General features: G+C 43.9%; 2 protein-coding genes and 1 pseudogene across 7 annotated transcripts in view; all 3 read right to left on the bottom strand.

Annotated features, from left to right (window-relative positions):
- The window catches only part of IARS1 (isoleucyl-tRNA synthetase 1), a 99,093-nt gene extending 97,281 nt beyond the window's left edge, over positions 1–1,812 (bottom strand). The window contains exon 1 of the mRNA XM_036311191.1: positions 1,730–1,812. The gene's annotated coding sequence lies outside the window, so the exon portion shown is untranslated. The remainder of the gene's footprint in view (positions 1–1,729) is intronic.
- Positions 1,813–8,906: 7,094 nt separating this feature from the next.
- The window catches only part of NOL8 (nucleolar protein 8), a 49,072-nt gene continuing 42,751 nt past the window's right edge, over positions 8,907–15,227 (bottom strand). For 2 of the 6 annotated variants that reach the window (XM_036311200.1, XM_036311199.1), the window contains exons 17-18: positions 11,141–11,220; positions 8,907–10,353 (exon numbers count right to left, since the gene is read on the bottom strand). In XM_036311200.1, coding sequence (XP_036167093.1) covers positions 10,314–10,353; positions 11,141–11,220 — 120 coding nt within the window. In that variant the 3' untranslated portion in view covers positions 8,907–10,313. Of the gene's footprint in view, positions 10,354–11,140; positions 11,665–15,227 lie in introns of all 6 variants that reach the window. The other 4 variants (XR_004967985.1, XM_036311202.1, XR_004967986.1 and 1 more) reach the window with 4 other exon arrangements.
- Positions 11,639–11,697, bottom strand: LOC118657353 (annotated as a pseudogene).

Raw genomic sequence — 15,227 nt, 5'->3', positions numbered from 1 at the left:
GAAGAATGAGACCTAAAAAATTTGGAAGCTAAAAAGATGAGAATCTCACATTCAAAGAATTACCAGCTCATTCCAATTTTCTATTTTATCCTTTTTATTGCTTGTGGTTTTTGGACAGGACAAACCTTATAGTTCTCTGATTCAGTCTCTAGTGAGAGGTCTTAAAAGTGTCCTTACAAGAATTTTGCTAATAATCTCATGTAGAAACCTTGACCATCCCAGGGCTTAACTATCTAGTTGAGATTCCTCACGTCACCCTCAAGGCCCATGTAGTCTTACTTTATAATCCTAATTAGGATGGTGACCAGATTTCCAAGCCAACAGCAGATTGGAAGGGGACAGGATAGCTGATAATGAGAAAACAACAGAGAAGATGGAAAACCTTAACGATTCAATAACTATTGAAGTCTGGGGTTTCTAACGAGAAATTCTGAAAACACCAAAGCCTAATCAACGAGACTGCGCCATGTCATCAAAACAAAAAGGTTGTTACAAGAGATTTTTTTCTTTCCATTATTTCTGAGATGCAACAGTTTTATACAGGAAAAAAGTAAGAGAAGTACCAGTGGCCGTTTAATTTATTGTCCATTTCTGAGTGGAGTGTGCCATTAAACGGCTTAAACACAAGTTAGGGGCATTTTGGACCTTCTGCTCTTGTTACACCTCCAGCCTTTCAAAGTCCTACTCGTTCAGTACCGTATTTCAGGACCATTTCGGGATCGCACTGGAAGGCTAGATCTTCAGCTACCAACACATTTATTTCGTCGCTTCCAATGCCCCCGCGGCTGGCCCCGTGACTGCCAGGCCTGCGGGAGCTGTGGGAGCAGCTGGCCAGCCGCCTCCGAACGAGAGTCAGCACCTACACCTCACCAAGCCCTCGGGGTTCGCGCGCACGTGGCAGCGTGAGCGTCAATGCTCTGCAGCGGTTCTGACCAGTCAGGAATACGCAGCGGAACTTGTTTTTTTTTTTAAATCCTCGCCCTAGGATATCTTTCCATTGATTTCTAGAGAAAGTGGAAGGCAGGGGAAGAGAGAGACAGAGAGAGGGAAACATGGGCAGCCCAGCCGGGGCGGGGTAGGAACTGCAACCGAGGTAAGTGCCCTCGACCAGGATTGTCAACGCGCAACGCTTAGGTCCCCGGGCCGATGCTGTAAGCGTTGGCCCACCGGCCAGGGCTTACCTTTTTCTTTTTTTCTTTTTTTGAGTAAATGAGACTTATGAAGATGGCTCATAACTTTGATAGCATTTTTTAGGGAGCTACTACTGCGCAAAAGATTAAGAGTCACTGCATTATTATGCCAAACACCAAGACCTCAACTCCTACCGACTAGTTCAAGGCCCCAACCCCATCGCAGCTCGGAGAAGCCGCCTCTCCCACCCCAAGCCCACAGCAGGTCCGCCCGCTACCCGGCCCCGCCCGCACGCCGCTCGTGGTTCTCAGGGAGACCCCGACTTCCCAGTAATTCCTAAGCGCGCCGCCGCCTGCACCCTCGGCAAGCTCCGTCCCACCAAGGCCGCCCCTCCCCGCCCCCCGGGTCCGGGTTCCCGCCACGCCCCTAGGAAGGGGAGCTCCCAGGGCTGCAATCTCGGCCGGTTCCCTGGTCTTCAGCCCCGCTGACCCTCCCAATCTTCTCCTTGGAACTAGATATGCGCGCAACTAAGCGACAGCCCAGTAAACATTCAAAAACCCCACCAAACTGTGTTCACTACATTCCCGACGCGCCGTACCTGAGGGCCGCGACGGGAGCCTGTGAAGAGCCGCACGCGAGGCGCCCGGTGACCGAGGTGACGCCCGGACCGCTAGCTGAGGACGTCACCGCACCAGCCAATCAGCGCGTGACGTGGGGCACCAGGCAACAAACCCAACGCCGATTGGATGCTCTGGGCTCTAGGGTCAGGTCCCGCGGTGCGTGCTGGGAAGACAGCTGGGCGATTCCGGAGGGGACTGGCTGTGACAGTCATGCAGTGTAGGCTCTAGGGCTGCATCCAGCCTGGGAGTTGTCACCCAGGTGTTCGCGGTTGTCAGGGCTCACCTCCCCGTGCAGGGGACCAGTCAGGTCCCCCGGCAGTGGCCGCGGTCATTGTATTGGGGGGCTGTGAGCACCAGTCCCCAAAGCAGCCTGGGCTCTAGGGCTGTTTTTCAGTCTAGTGCAGACCTTCACCAGATTACCCAGGAGCTGGCAAAAATGCAGAGGCCCAGAATACAGACAGGCCTGCTGGAACTGTCTCTGGAGGTGGCTCACAAAAGCAGCATTTCTGCCCTGTCTGGGCACTTAGTTGATTAGAGTCTCATCCCCATAAACCAACATTACAGGTTCCATCCCTGGTCAGGGCACAGACAAGAATCAACCAATTAATGCATAGACAAGTGGAATAATAAGTAAATGTTTCTCTCTCTAAAATGAATAATTAAAAAAATTGACCTTTAAACAAAGCTGCACTTGAACAGGCAGCTGGACAATTCTGATGCACACTGCAATTCCTGACCACCGATCTGGGGAGACCCTGCTGTTTCTCAGAAAAAGGTGGAAGCCACTATGCTATGTCTGAAAGGAGCGGAGAGGGTGGTCAGTGGTGTTCCAGGGAAGCTTCCCCTTTTGTGTCCTTCAGTGCACCTCCAGAGTGTTAAGTTTGATCAAATAATTGAATGGATACTCCCTCCCCTGGCAACTGACCTCTACACCAACATTCCCTTTTGCTCAGCACTTGCTAAGACCACATTCCACTTGCTAAGACCATTATCTTTCCCCTTAGGACCTGCCCAGAGAATTTTCTGCCCAGAAAAAGCCCACCTAGAGTCCTTTAAAACCTTGGACTCCCTGCCCCTAGGGGCTGGCACCATATTGGGGCTGGCACCATTTTGGGGCTCAGCCCATCTGGTTTTCCAGATGACCAAATTCATAATTCTTTACCCCTTTTGGCCTCATGTGTTCCTCCTTCAGTGACCCTAACATTTGGTGCCAAAACCTGGGAGGGATCCATGGGGAGGGGGAGCCATCGCCCCAGCTTTAATCACCCTGAGTTTGCTACTTGGAGAGCAATAGGCAGTGGCAGCTCGACCTGGGCTTACCTCCAAATCCTACTTGGGTGATATGATTAGGCCTCCCTCCCTTACAGGCCCTCCCAACCAGCCAAGGAGGGTGCCAGATTGGGGACCACTCCTTCCCATTGCTGACCCCCCACTCAGCCCCAGTTCGTTTCATCTCCGGGAGGTGACAATTGGATTACCCCTCCGTAGTTTTGATTTGTTGTCATCTCAGACAAAAGACCTAGCACTAGGCCAGAAATCCTCTTCAGTTTGGCTTCAGCCCTGGGACCAGGTTCCACAGTCTTCCTTGTCACAAGGGATGCCTGCCGCATGGATTAGACTGTCCTCCTCTCTCCAGAGCCTGACTAGATGGTGGGGATGCCCTCCCTCTAGTCTTGCTCCCCGGGTCTCCCTTTGTTGCTTACCTCCTCTTCCTAATTTACACCACAGGGAATTTTTTTCCATCCCCCCAAAAAACACTCCTCTGGCATGTCTCCTCCATATCTGAACACACTCAGCCTTTCCATGGAGTCCGGACAAAGCACCATATCTGCTGGGGTCCAACCCCAGCAGGTCCAGGGATCCCCAAAGGTGTGGATGGAGTCGGCGAAAAAGGAATGACACGGAGACAGCGTTCAGTTGATCAGCAGCCTAGCCAGGATCTCTAGCCAAGTTCTGGTCAGGATATCCAGCGAAGTTCTGGTTAGGACCTCCAGCCAGGTTCTGTGTCCATGTTCTCTTGCTAGGTTCTCCAGCCAGGTTCTGTAGCCATGTTCCCTCACTAGGTTCTCCAGCCAGTTTCTGTCCAGGTTCTCCCGCCAGGTTCAGTTGCCAGGTTCTGTAGCCGGGTTCTTCAGCCAGGTTCTGTCTAGGTTCTCCAACCAAGTTCTGTCCAGGTTCTCCAGCCAGGTTCAGTCACCAGGTTCTAGTCAGGTTCTCTTGCCATGTTCTATCCAGGTTCTGTAGCCAGGTTCTGTCTCTAGGTTCTTCAGCCAGGTTCTCTCGCTAGGTTCTGTCTCTAGGTTCTGTGGCCAGTTTCTGTCCAGGATCTTTTGCCATGTTCTCTCCAGCAAAGTTCTTCTGTCTCTAGGTTCTGTGTAGGTTCTGTGTCTAGGTTCTGTGTCCTGTTGTCTTGTTACATCTGTATTTATACCAGTTGATTCCAATCCTATCAATCTCTATTCCAAAGGTTAGGGCGTTTCTTATCTCCATTCCAGAGAGTAAAGATTATGTAGCTTAAGCATGATTGTTCGCAGTTAAAGTGGTTAATTACCCGCCTGGCACTTAGTTAAGGGGTTTTATTCCCTCCCTAACTTCAGGGGAAAATCCCTACCTGGGGAAACAACCTTTCTCGGAGAGGTGACCTTGGTTAAAACACATAGTGCCAAGAAGGTGAGCAAACATATTAAGAACAGTATGCCATATATGCCAGGTCCCTTGAAACAGCAAGGATGGACCGGCTCCCGGCACGTATCCACAAGATAAATTAGACAATGATTCACACTGGCCCAAGATTTTTAACCTTCTCCAGGACTTAATTTCTGTCACTGCAATGGGAAGTTGTCAGAGATCCCCTATACCCAGGCCTTCTTTACACTCTGCAATTACCCTTCTCCTCCTTACCAAGCCTCACTCTTACTTGTTCCCAGATAACCCAGCCTCCAGCCCCCCATCCTGCCCTTCTGAGAAGTGGCCAGGGCCGAGAGTTTGGCTAGGTACACATCTCATTTTCCATGTCCAACCTCACACAGATTGAGAGGCATCTCAGGTATTTTTCCACCTACCCCACTACCTTTACTAAGGAATATGAGTACCTGACTCAGTACATGACCTGATCTGGCATGACATCTGTGTCTTCCTGTCCTCCTCTCTCACCCCAGAAGAGAAGGAGCATGTCTGGCTAGCAGCCCATGGCCATGCCGATGCCCTTCATAGAGAGGATGCTGACATGGTCCAGTCCCCCAAACTGACCCCCGAGATTGGCCTATCATGTTAATTCTCCAGGGCACTGCCTCCACAGCCATATAATTACCTGCCTCATTGCCAGACTCAAAAAGGACCCCACTTCCCCAGAGGGAATCCTTCTTGTGAACACTCATTTTATATCCCAATAAGCCCCCAACATATGCCGCAAATTTCAAACATAGACACGGGTTCACAAACCCCTCAAAAAGACCCTGTTATCCCGCCCTTAAATGTCTTTAATAATAGAGACGAGGAGACCCAAATCCAAAAACAAAGGCAAGATCAGGCCAAGGCTGAGGCCCAAAAGAAGGCCTCAGAGAATGTCTGTGAGAGTTATAGAAGGTTTGTAGAGAGAAATGTTAAAAGGAAGTTATATAAATGACACAGGCCAGTGAGCCAGGACAAGCAGAATAGGGAAACTGAGATAGCAAAAAGCAGTTGCAACCGTCTGGAAAATCCAGATGCCAAGCAGTCCACAGCCATCTAGTAAAGGCTATCTTCCTAAACCAAGGATAAATGAAACTAAGAGAAACAACCTCATTTTGGTATAGTAGGCTACACCCATCCAAACTAATGTTTCTTTCCTTCCACCAGACCATAATTCTTGTTCTTCTAGCTTTTGCCTCAATAATACTAAAATTTATAAAACGGTTTGTCTCTACCAGGTTAGGCAGCTTAGACCCCCGATCTTTTCCTCCCTAAAGACAACATCTAGGTCTCAGTTGTATTTCAGCTCCAGGCCCAGAAAAGCAGCAAAACCAGACAAGTGACGCTGTGGCAGCCTCAGGACCAGCTTCTGCCTCCCAGTCCCTCAACAGGACACCCCCAGCCATCACCAGCCCGTCTCTTGGGGAAATTATGCTGCTGCACCCCCTCATCCGGTGGACTACCATCAAAGTCCAAACCCCTGCCCCAGCCAGTTTGGCCTGGTGGATAGAGTGTCGGCCTGTGGACTGAAGGGTCTGAGGTTAGATTCCAGTGAAGGGCACATGCCGCTTGCAGGAGGCAGCCAATCAGTGATTCTCTCTCACCATTGAGGTTTCTATCTCTTTCTCCCTTCCTCTCTGAAATCAACAAAACTATATTTTAAACAAGTCCATTCCCCTGTGATCTTGACATCCCCACTCAGCAGGAAGTAATTATGAAAAGATATGACTTTCATCCCTATTCCATAAAACAAAAAAGCTGGAATGTTAGGTTTGATCAAATAATTGAATGGATACCCCTACCCTGGCAACTGAACTTTACACCACTTCACAACCAACATTCCCTTTTGCTCAGCACTTGCTAAGACCACAATCCACTTGCTAAGACCATTATCTTTCTCCTTAGGACTCGGATAGAGAATTCTCTTCTCAGAAAAAGCCACCTAGAGTCCTTTAAAACCTCCCACGCCCTGTTCCTGGGTGCTGGCGCCATTTTGGGGCTCAGCCATTTGGTTTCCAGATGACCTAATATTCTTTACCCCTTTGGCCTTGGGCGTTCCTCCTTTAGCGATCCTAACACAGAGTTCTGGATTTTACTGCATAAATTATGGTAAATGGCCATATGGAGAGATAAAAAAAAAATGTCTGCTAACCAGCCTTAAAAACTTTTCCCGTTCTGAAAAAAAAAATTATTTGCTTATTTATCTGCTCACTTACTTACTGTTTGTGCTGCATGTCTCCCTGGCACCTTTAGATCTGCTGGTTTGGATTTCAGGCTCATCCCCCAATAGAGGGCGTGCAGGAGGCAGCCAATCAATGATTCTCATCTTTGATTTTTCTCTCTCCCCTTCTCTAAAATCAATAAAACATATACATTAAAAAAAAAATAGGAGAGAATCTGGAGCCATGCAAAGGTTAGTAGACCTCAGGCTTTGGCACCAGAGACTATAGAGGAAATTCTAGGCCTTGACAAATTGAGAATAATTTTGCATGTAACTGCTTACTGTACCCATTAACAGTGACAAAAAAACAACTAATTGATCTGGCCAAGAATATGTAGAAAGCACAACATTAAGTTTAAGAACATTTTTAAAAATATATATTTTATTGATGTTTTAAAGTGAGGAAGGGAGAGGGATAGAGAGCCAGAAACATCGATGAGAGAGAAACATCGATCAGCTGCCTCCTGCACACCCCCTACTGGGTATGTGCCCGCAACCAAGGTACATGCCCTTGACACGAATCGAACATGGGACCCTTGAGTCTGCAGGCTGACGCTCTATCCACTCTGCCAAACCGGTCAGGGCTAAGAACATTTTGATAATCTGTGTAACATTCATTCAACAGTCAATTAGGGTTTAAGAAAACTCTACAAAGTATCAGGGATTAGAGTAAGGCAGGATTCATGTCCTTACTCAAGGGGTAAATTGCGACTCAATAACTTAACTTGCTTGAAAACACACACATTTAGTAGTTGTGTGTCTTCAGCTTATTAACCAGAAGTATTTGGAGTGTATTTTAAGTCTTTGCATTCCTTAAGTTGCTACCTTGCCCAGTTCATTTTTATCATCCGTCTACACAGTCCAGCTTAGAACAGGGCAGACGGCTCTTAGACTGATGAGACCAGGGAAAAAGGGGGAGGAGGATGAGTCTGATTACTTAAAAATTGTACTGAGACACACTTTATGGTATCGTTGGGAAACATGAGAGGACTAAATATAGAAAAAGTTGAGCAAGTGAAAAAAAGATTCTAGGACAAGGTTAAATGTGGTCAAAATATTCTACTTGGATTACAGTTAAATCCTTATTAAACTGTTTTTTTCTTATTTTAAAAAAATTGATTTTAGAGAGAGGAAGAAACATCAAGAGGCTGCCTCCTTCACTCTCCCTACTGGGGATTGAGCCCACCACCTGGGCATGTGCCCTGACTAGGACTTGAAACTGAAACTTTTGGTGCACAGGACAATGCTCAACCAACTGAGCCACACCGGCCAGGGGTAAATCTTCATTTGTCAGAGTAGGATGTCAATAGGTAATCTCTAAAATGGAAAAACCAAGAAACCACAGCATAAGCATATTAGGTAGAAATATGGAGATAAATTCAAAGGAAACATTAAACTGTTTAAGGTGGTTGTATCTGGGGTTCAGGAATTGGGGGTGGGCAAAGTTACTTGGTATCACTTTTGCTTTGGAGACTTAAACATGGTCACAAACAAAAACTCGTCCCACTGAGAGGTGAGGGTGTGTGTCCACAGCCATTGAGCCCACGTGGGTTCAGTGTTCTGTTCCTACCTAGACTCTAGTGGAAATGACTGAGCCATTTCTGAGCTAGGCCTTAAGAGACTGGTGGCATTTGTTTCCTGATCCCCAAACCTAGCTGCCATGCTGGGAAAAAACTCATGATAGGCACTGAGTGGGCCATCCTAGAAATGGACTCACTGGTTGCAGCAGAGCCATGCCAAAGACACTACAAGGAGAAGCGATGAATAGTCCCCAAGGAGTCTAACCAAATTTGTTTTTGTAAGAATAATAAATAATTGTTAAGGAGCTAACTTGTTATGCAGCAGTAGATAAGAATGTGTAAATGAAATAGACATCAACACAAGGTGGAACATTTGGATTATTTATTTTGCTGAGAGGTTGTTTCCATTCTCCGTGAAGTTTGAAGTATTGGAAACACAGGATTGACTCTTAGGCTACTTAGTTTCTTGGACCCTGTTTATTAAAAAATTATGTGCTGAGCACCCACTATGTGCTAGACATGATTCCAGGCAGTGGGGACATAACAAAGACAACATTCCAGCCCTCATTCAGTTATATTCAATCAAGATGTAAATCAATAAATGCTTCATTTCAGAAATAAGTTTCTTTTTTAAAAAAATATATTTTATTGATTTTTTTACAGAGAGAAAGGGAGAGAGAGAGTCAGAAACATCGATGATGAGAGAGAAACATCTATCAGCTGCCTCCTGCACACCCCCTGCTGGGGATGTGCCCGCAACCAAGGTACATGCCCTTGACCGGAATCGAACCTGGGACCTTTCAGTCCACAGGCCGACGCTCTATCCACTGAGCCAAATCGGTTAGGGCACAGAAATACACAGTTTCAATGATAATCCCTTGGGATTTATACAACACAATTTTTTAATGTTTTATTTTTAATTGATTTTTAGAGAGAGAGGAAGAGAGAAGGAGAAACAGTGGTGTGAGGGAGACATCAATTGTTTGCCTCCTGCATAGATCCTGACTGAGGATCGAACCTGCAACCTGGATGTGCCCTGATAGGGAATCAAATGGAGAACTTTTGGTGCAGGAGACCACGTTCAATCAACTGAGCCACACAGGCCAAGTCAAACACACTGTTGTACACAGCCAAGTTTGATAGGATTGTCTTCATTCTAGCCCAGTTGATTTAATAAGGTATTAAATCTGCCTCCCTATAGGGATTTAAGGTCCTGACTCCTGATTTCATACCTTTCAAACACTTGGATTTTTCATAAGCCTCTGCTCTAACTAGAATTGTGGGATTGATGGGCTTGCCTCTATCAATTCCTGGAGGCGAAGGATAGGAAAACTCTATTTGCTGTCCTTTTCTGGTCTTCCCAGAACTCTCCTAGAACATTGGTCTGGAAGTTCCTGCATTTCAGTTCACTACTCACCAGAAAGCAAGTACAAAACTCAAGTTTGACTTGTGTTCAATCTCTTAAAACAAAAAACATAGAACGGAGGTAAAGTGTACTTGGTACAATCAGAAATAAATAATCAAGTAGCCAAAATTCACACAAAACCTAACTTGAAAAACACAAGTGCCCTGACTCATTTAAAAAAATATTTTTATTGATTTCAGAGAGGAAGGGAGAGGGAGAGACAGAAGCATCAATGATGAGAGAGAATAATCGATCGGCCGCCTCCTGCATGCCCCACACTGGGGATAGAGCCTGCAACCCAGGCATGTGCACTGACTGGGAATTAAACCGTGACCTCCTGGTTCATAGGTTGACGCTCAACCACTGAGTGACACCAGCCAGGCTGACCCACATATTATAAAAGGCTTTATGTAAAGCTTGTATCAAAAGATGCCCATTTGTCATTGAGGATGGAGAGCAGTGAGATTACATACAAAAAGTTTTCTTTTATTTGAGGGACTATCTTGTGCTTCATTAAAAAAAAAAAAAAGTTCAGTTTAATTTTTTTGAAGTACTTAGGTAGAAATAGGGGAAATCCACAGAAAAACATAGCAGCAACAACCAGATGGTATCCATTAGCTGGATTTTGAATATTCCTCAACTCCAAGTTCTTGTTAGCTAAAATTATTTTCTAGGTGACTCAATTTCCACAGGTGAATCTTGTTCACAATCAGTATCAAAACCCATAATGACACTTTATTTTGGTTTCACTCTCCTTTTGGCATCCTTATGTTTCTTCCGACAATCCTAGAAAAACATAAAAACATACAAGCCTTTGTGATTCCCTGTTACTTAATGACACATGCCTGGAACTTGGACCAGTGACTGAATTAGGACCGTCTTGTCTCTTCACTTGTACCATGTGTGTAGCATCAAACAACCTCAAAGTTCCCTTCCAACATTGTAATTCTAAGTGTTTAAATCATGTTCTCAGTTGTCATTCTTTCACCCAAAAGTGGTTAGGGGGTGTCGTAAGTTTCATACTTTATGCCAATATTCTTACAAAAGGCATCCTATGTAATAAAGAGGTACTATGCAAATTGACCATCACTCCAACACACAAGATGGCCGCACCCCATGTGGACACAAATGGACTGCAGGGGAGGGCAGTTAGGGGCAACAAAGTCAGCAGGGGAGGGCAGTTAGGGGCAACCAGGTCTGCAGGGGAGGACAGTTGGGGGGGACCAGGCCTGAAAGGGAGGGAAGTTGGGGGGACCAGGGCTGCAGGGGAGGGCAGTTGGTGGCAATTGGGCTGGCAGGGGAGGGCAGTTGGGGTGATCAGGCCAGCAGGGGAGCAGTTAGGCATTGATCACAGTGGCAGGGGAGTGTTTAGGAGCGATCAGGCTGTCAGGCAGAAGAGGTTAGGGGCAATCAGGCAGGCAGGCAGTCAAGCGGTTGGAATCCAGCAGTCCCGGATTGTGAGAGGGATCCCAGACTGGAAAGTGTGCAGGCTGGGTTGAGGGCCTCTAGTATATTAATACAAAGATAACAAAGTATCTATTTATGGAGACAATACGAACATACAAATACTCACCATACGCAGGTTGTTTGTTCTGGCCTCCCAAGAATTCCTACTAATATTACCTCCCATTCCTCTCCAGAATAAGTCAGAACCTACTCCAGGAAGATAAAAAAAGATAAGAAAACAAATCACTATGAAAAAGGATACTATTCTAGTGCTGGCATTATCAAGGATTTTAATTCCAGTTAAGACCTACAGACAAAACCATCAATTTATGCTAATTTTGAAGTTTTGTTATTATTTTAAAATCATTTTTAATTTTTCAATTACACATCAAATACATTATATTAGTTTCAAGTGTATACCCGGCGATTAGACCTATAACTTCTTAAGTGAACATCCTGATAAAACTAATACCCATTTGACACCAAAGTTATTAGTGTCAAATACATTACATCCCAGTGACTATTTTTTAACACATATTTCACCCATCGCCCCAACATCCATCCCATCTAGCACCTATCAAAATGTTTTCTGCATCTGTGAGTCTGTTTCTTTTCTCTTCTTTTTGTTGGTCTCCGGTAAACCCAGAAGACCTGCTGGACAAAGTGAAAGAGCTGTAAGCACTTATAAGTCTGTTACTGTTCTGCTTGTTCATTTATTGTTTTTTAGATTCAATTAATTGTTGGTACGTATTTATTACATTTTATTGTTCATATTTTTGATTTTTAAATTTTTTCTTCTTAAAGAAGCCCTTTAATATTTCATGTAATAGAGGTCTTGTTTGGGAAGCTCTTTATCTGTCCTTTGAGTCTAAATGATAGTTTTAAAAAATATATATTTTATTGATTTTTCACAGAGAGGAAGGGAGAGGGATAGAGAGTTAGAAACATCGATGAGAAAGAAACATCGATCAGCTGCCTCCTGCACACTCCCTACTGGGGATGTGCCCACAACCATTGTACATGCCCTTGACCGGAATCGAACCCGGGACCCTTCAGTCTGACGCTCTATCCACTGAGCCAAACCGGCCAGGGCCCATTTTTTTTTTAAAGGAAATTTCATATTGTTTTCCACTGTGGCTGTCCCAGTCTGAATTCCCACCAGCAATGGACTGTTTCCCTTTTCCCCACATCCTCCCCAGTACTTGTTACTTTTTGCAACCTGTAGCAAGTGTGGGTGACACCTCATTGTCATTTGCATCTGTTTACTAGCGATGTTGAGCATTTTTTCACATTTCTTGGCCATTCATATGTCCACTTTGGACAGTGTATATTCAGGTTCTTTACCCATTTTTTAACCGTTTCACCTTCCTTTTGTTGAGTTGTATAAGTTCTTTATATATTTTGGAAATTAATCTACTACCAGCTGTATCATTGACAAATATGTTCTCCCATATATTTGGTTCCCTTTGCATTTTGAGGATGGTTTCTTTTGCCATGCAGAAACTTTTATGTTTTGATATAGTCCACTTATTTTTTCCTTTGTTTCTCTTGCCGTAGGGGATATATCAGTGAAAATTCTGGTACGTGAGATGTCTGAGATTTTACTGCCTATGTTTACTTCTAAGATTTTTATGGTTGCGTGTCTTACATTTAAGTGTTTCACCCATTATGAGTTTATATTCTTGTGTCTGGTGTAAGTTGGTGCTGCAGTTTTTTGTTGTTGCATGTACCTGTCCAATTTTCAAAAATCATTTATTAAACAGATGATCTTTACTCCATTGTATGCTCTTGCCTCCTTTGTCCAATATAACTAGACCAAAAAGACATGGGTTTAGCCCTAGCCATGTTGGCCTGTGGACGGAATGATCCTGGGTTTGATTCCAGCCAAGGGCACATACCAGGGTTGTGGGATCAATCCCCAATAGGAGGCTTTGATCTTGTGACATTACCAGCTGTTTTGATCACAATGACTCTGTAGTATAGTTTGATATCTGCTATTGTGATCCTTTCAACTGTTTTACTTTCTCAAGATTGCAGTGGCTATTCTGGGTTGTCTTTGTTTCCATATAAATATTTGGAATACTTGTTCCATATCTGTGATATATGCCAATGGTATTTCAATAGGAATTGCATTGAATCTAGATTCCTTTGGGTAGTATGAACATTTTAATGATGTTCATTCTTCTAATTCATGAACACAGTATATGTTTCAACTCATTTGTATCTTCCTCTATTTCTTTCTTTCATGTCCTATAGTTTTCCAAGTATAGGTCTTTTGCCTTCTTGTTTGAGTTTATTACTAGGTATCTTAATTTTGTTGTTGCAATAAAAAATGGGATTTTTTTTTTTAGTTTATCTTTTTTGTTAGTTCATTATTGGTGTATAAAAATGCCATAGACCCCAGCCATTGTGGCTAGTGGTTGAGCGTGGACCTATGAACTAGAAGTTGTGGTGCGATTCCTAGTCAGGGCACATGTCTGGGTTGTGCCACAGGGTCGGGGGTGGGGGGAGGAGGGTATGTAGGAAGCTGCAGATTAATAATCCTGTCTGATCATTGTTTCTATCTCTTTATCCCTCTCCCTTCCTCTTTCTCTAAAACCAACAAAATAAAAGCAAATTTTAAAAATGACATTTTCAAGTTGGTCCCACAGTTGTGGGTTATTGTTAAGCTGACTGACATAGATTTTCAGATGTTTATTTTGTACCCTGCCACTTTGTCAAACATTTGTAAAAGCTCATTGTTTTATGGTGGTCGTGTGTTTTCTATGTACCAGGTGTATTGGTTAACAATGCGGATTTTTTTCAATAGATGGAGTTAAATATATGTTCATATATATGCGATTTGATATGTATGCTATTTTGTTGTATTGACAGCAAGGTTCAAAACTTCATGTCAAATTTTCTGAAGGTATCATCATAGATATTTTACCCTTAAAAATGTTGAATTTTGTGCTCTAACCGGTTTGGCTTAGTGGATAGAGCATTGGCCTGCGGACTGAAGGGTCCCAGGTTCGATTCCGGTCAAGGACATGTACCTTGGTTGCGGGTACATCCCCAGTAGGGGGTGTGCAGGAGGCAGCTGATCGATGTTTCTCTCTCATCGATATTTCTAACTCTCTATCCCTCTCCCTTCCTCTCTGTAAAAAAATCAATAAAAATATATTTTAAAAAAAATGTTGAATTTTGTGCCCCAAAAAAGAGCATTTGCGGGAAGTTTTAATTCATTATTTTGAAGAAAGTGCTGAATACTTCGGGAAGCTTATGGTGAACATGCTCCATCTCAAGATACCTGTGAACACTGGTTTAAACGCTTTAAAAGTGATGATGTCAATGTGAAAGACAAAGGATATCCAGGTCAGAAAACCAAAAAGTCATCAGTAAAATGTTGCTTCAACAGCACGAAAGAAAGTCTTTTTTTTCATCGAATTGTGACTGGCAATGAAAAGTGGATTTATTTTGAGAATCCCAAATGCACAAAAATCATAGGTTGATCCAGGTCAACCATCAACATCATGTGAGGCCAAATCGCTTCAGAAAGACAATGCTCTGCGTTTGGTGGGATCAGGAAGGTGTGGTGTATTATGAGCTTCTAAAAGCAGGTGAAAACGTCAATACTGATCACTACGAACAACAAATAATCAATTTGAACCACGCTTTGATCATGAAACGACCAGAATGTTCCAGAAGACACTGCAATTTTGCTTCATGATGACGCACCATCACATACTTCAAAACCAGTTAAAGACACGTTAAGAAATCTTGCCTGGGAAGAATTAACCCACCCACCGTATTCACCAGACCTTGCTCCTTCAGTTTACCACTTGTTCTGATCGATGGCACATGCACTTTCTGAGCAGCACTTCAAAATGTACAAAGAAGTGGAAAACTGGGTCTCTGAATGGTTTGCCACAAATTACCTGAAAGATGGGGGAAATGTGTAGCTAGCGATGGAAATTACTTTAAATAAAGCACTTTTGATGTTTCTCTTGAAATTATCCTGTTTTCTTTGATTCCAAAATCCACATTATTAACTGGTATACCTGGTACAATTATCATCATCTGTGAATGAGTTTTCCTTCCTCCTTTCCAATTTAGATGCTTTTTCTTGTCTGATCACTGTGTCTAGGACTTCTAGTACAATGTTGAATAAGAGTGGTGAAAGCAAAAATCCCTGTGTCGTTCCTGACCTTAAGGGAAATGGTTTAGTTTTTGTC

This window comes from Myotis myotis, unplaced genomic scaffold, assembly GCF_014108235.1.
Source record: "Myotis myotis isolate mMyoMyo1 unplaced genomic scaffold, mMyoMyo1.p scaffold_m19_p_52, whole genome shotgun sequence".
NCBI classification, from domain to species: Eukaryota; Metazoa; Chordata; class Mammalia; order Chiroptera; family Vespertilionidae; genus Myotis; species Myotis myotis.
Note: the sequence above shows the minus strand (reverse complement) of the source record. Positions and strands in the feature narration are given on the sequence as shown.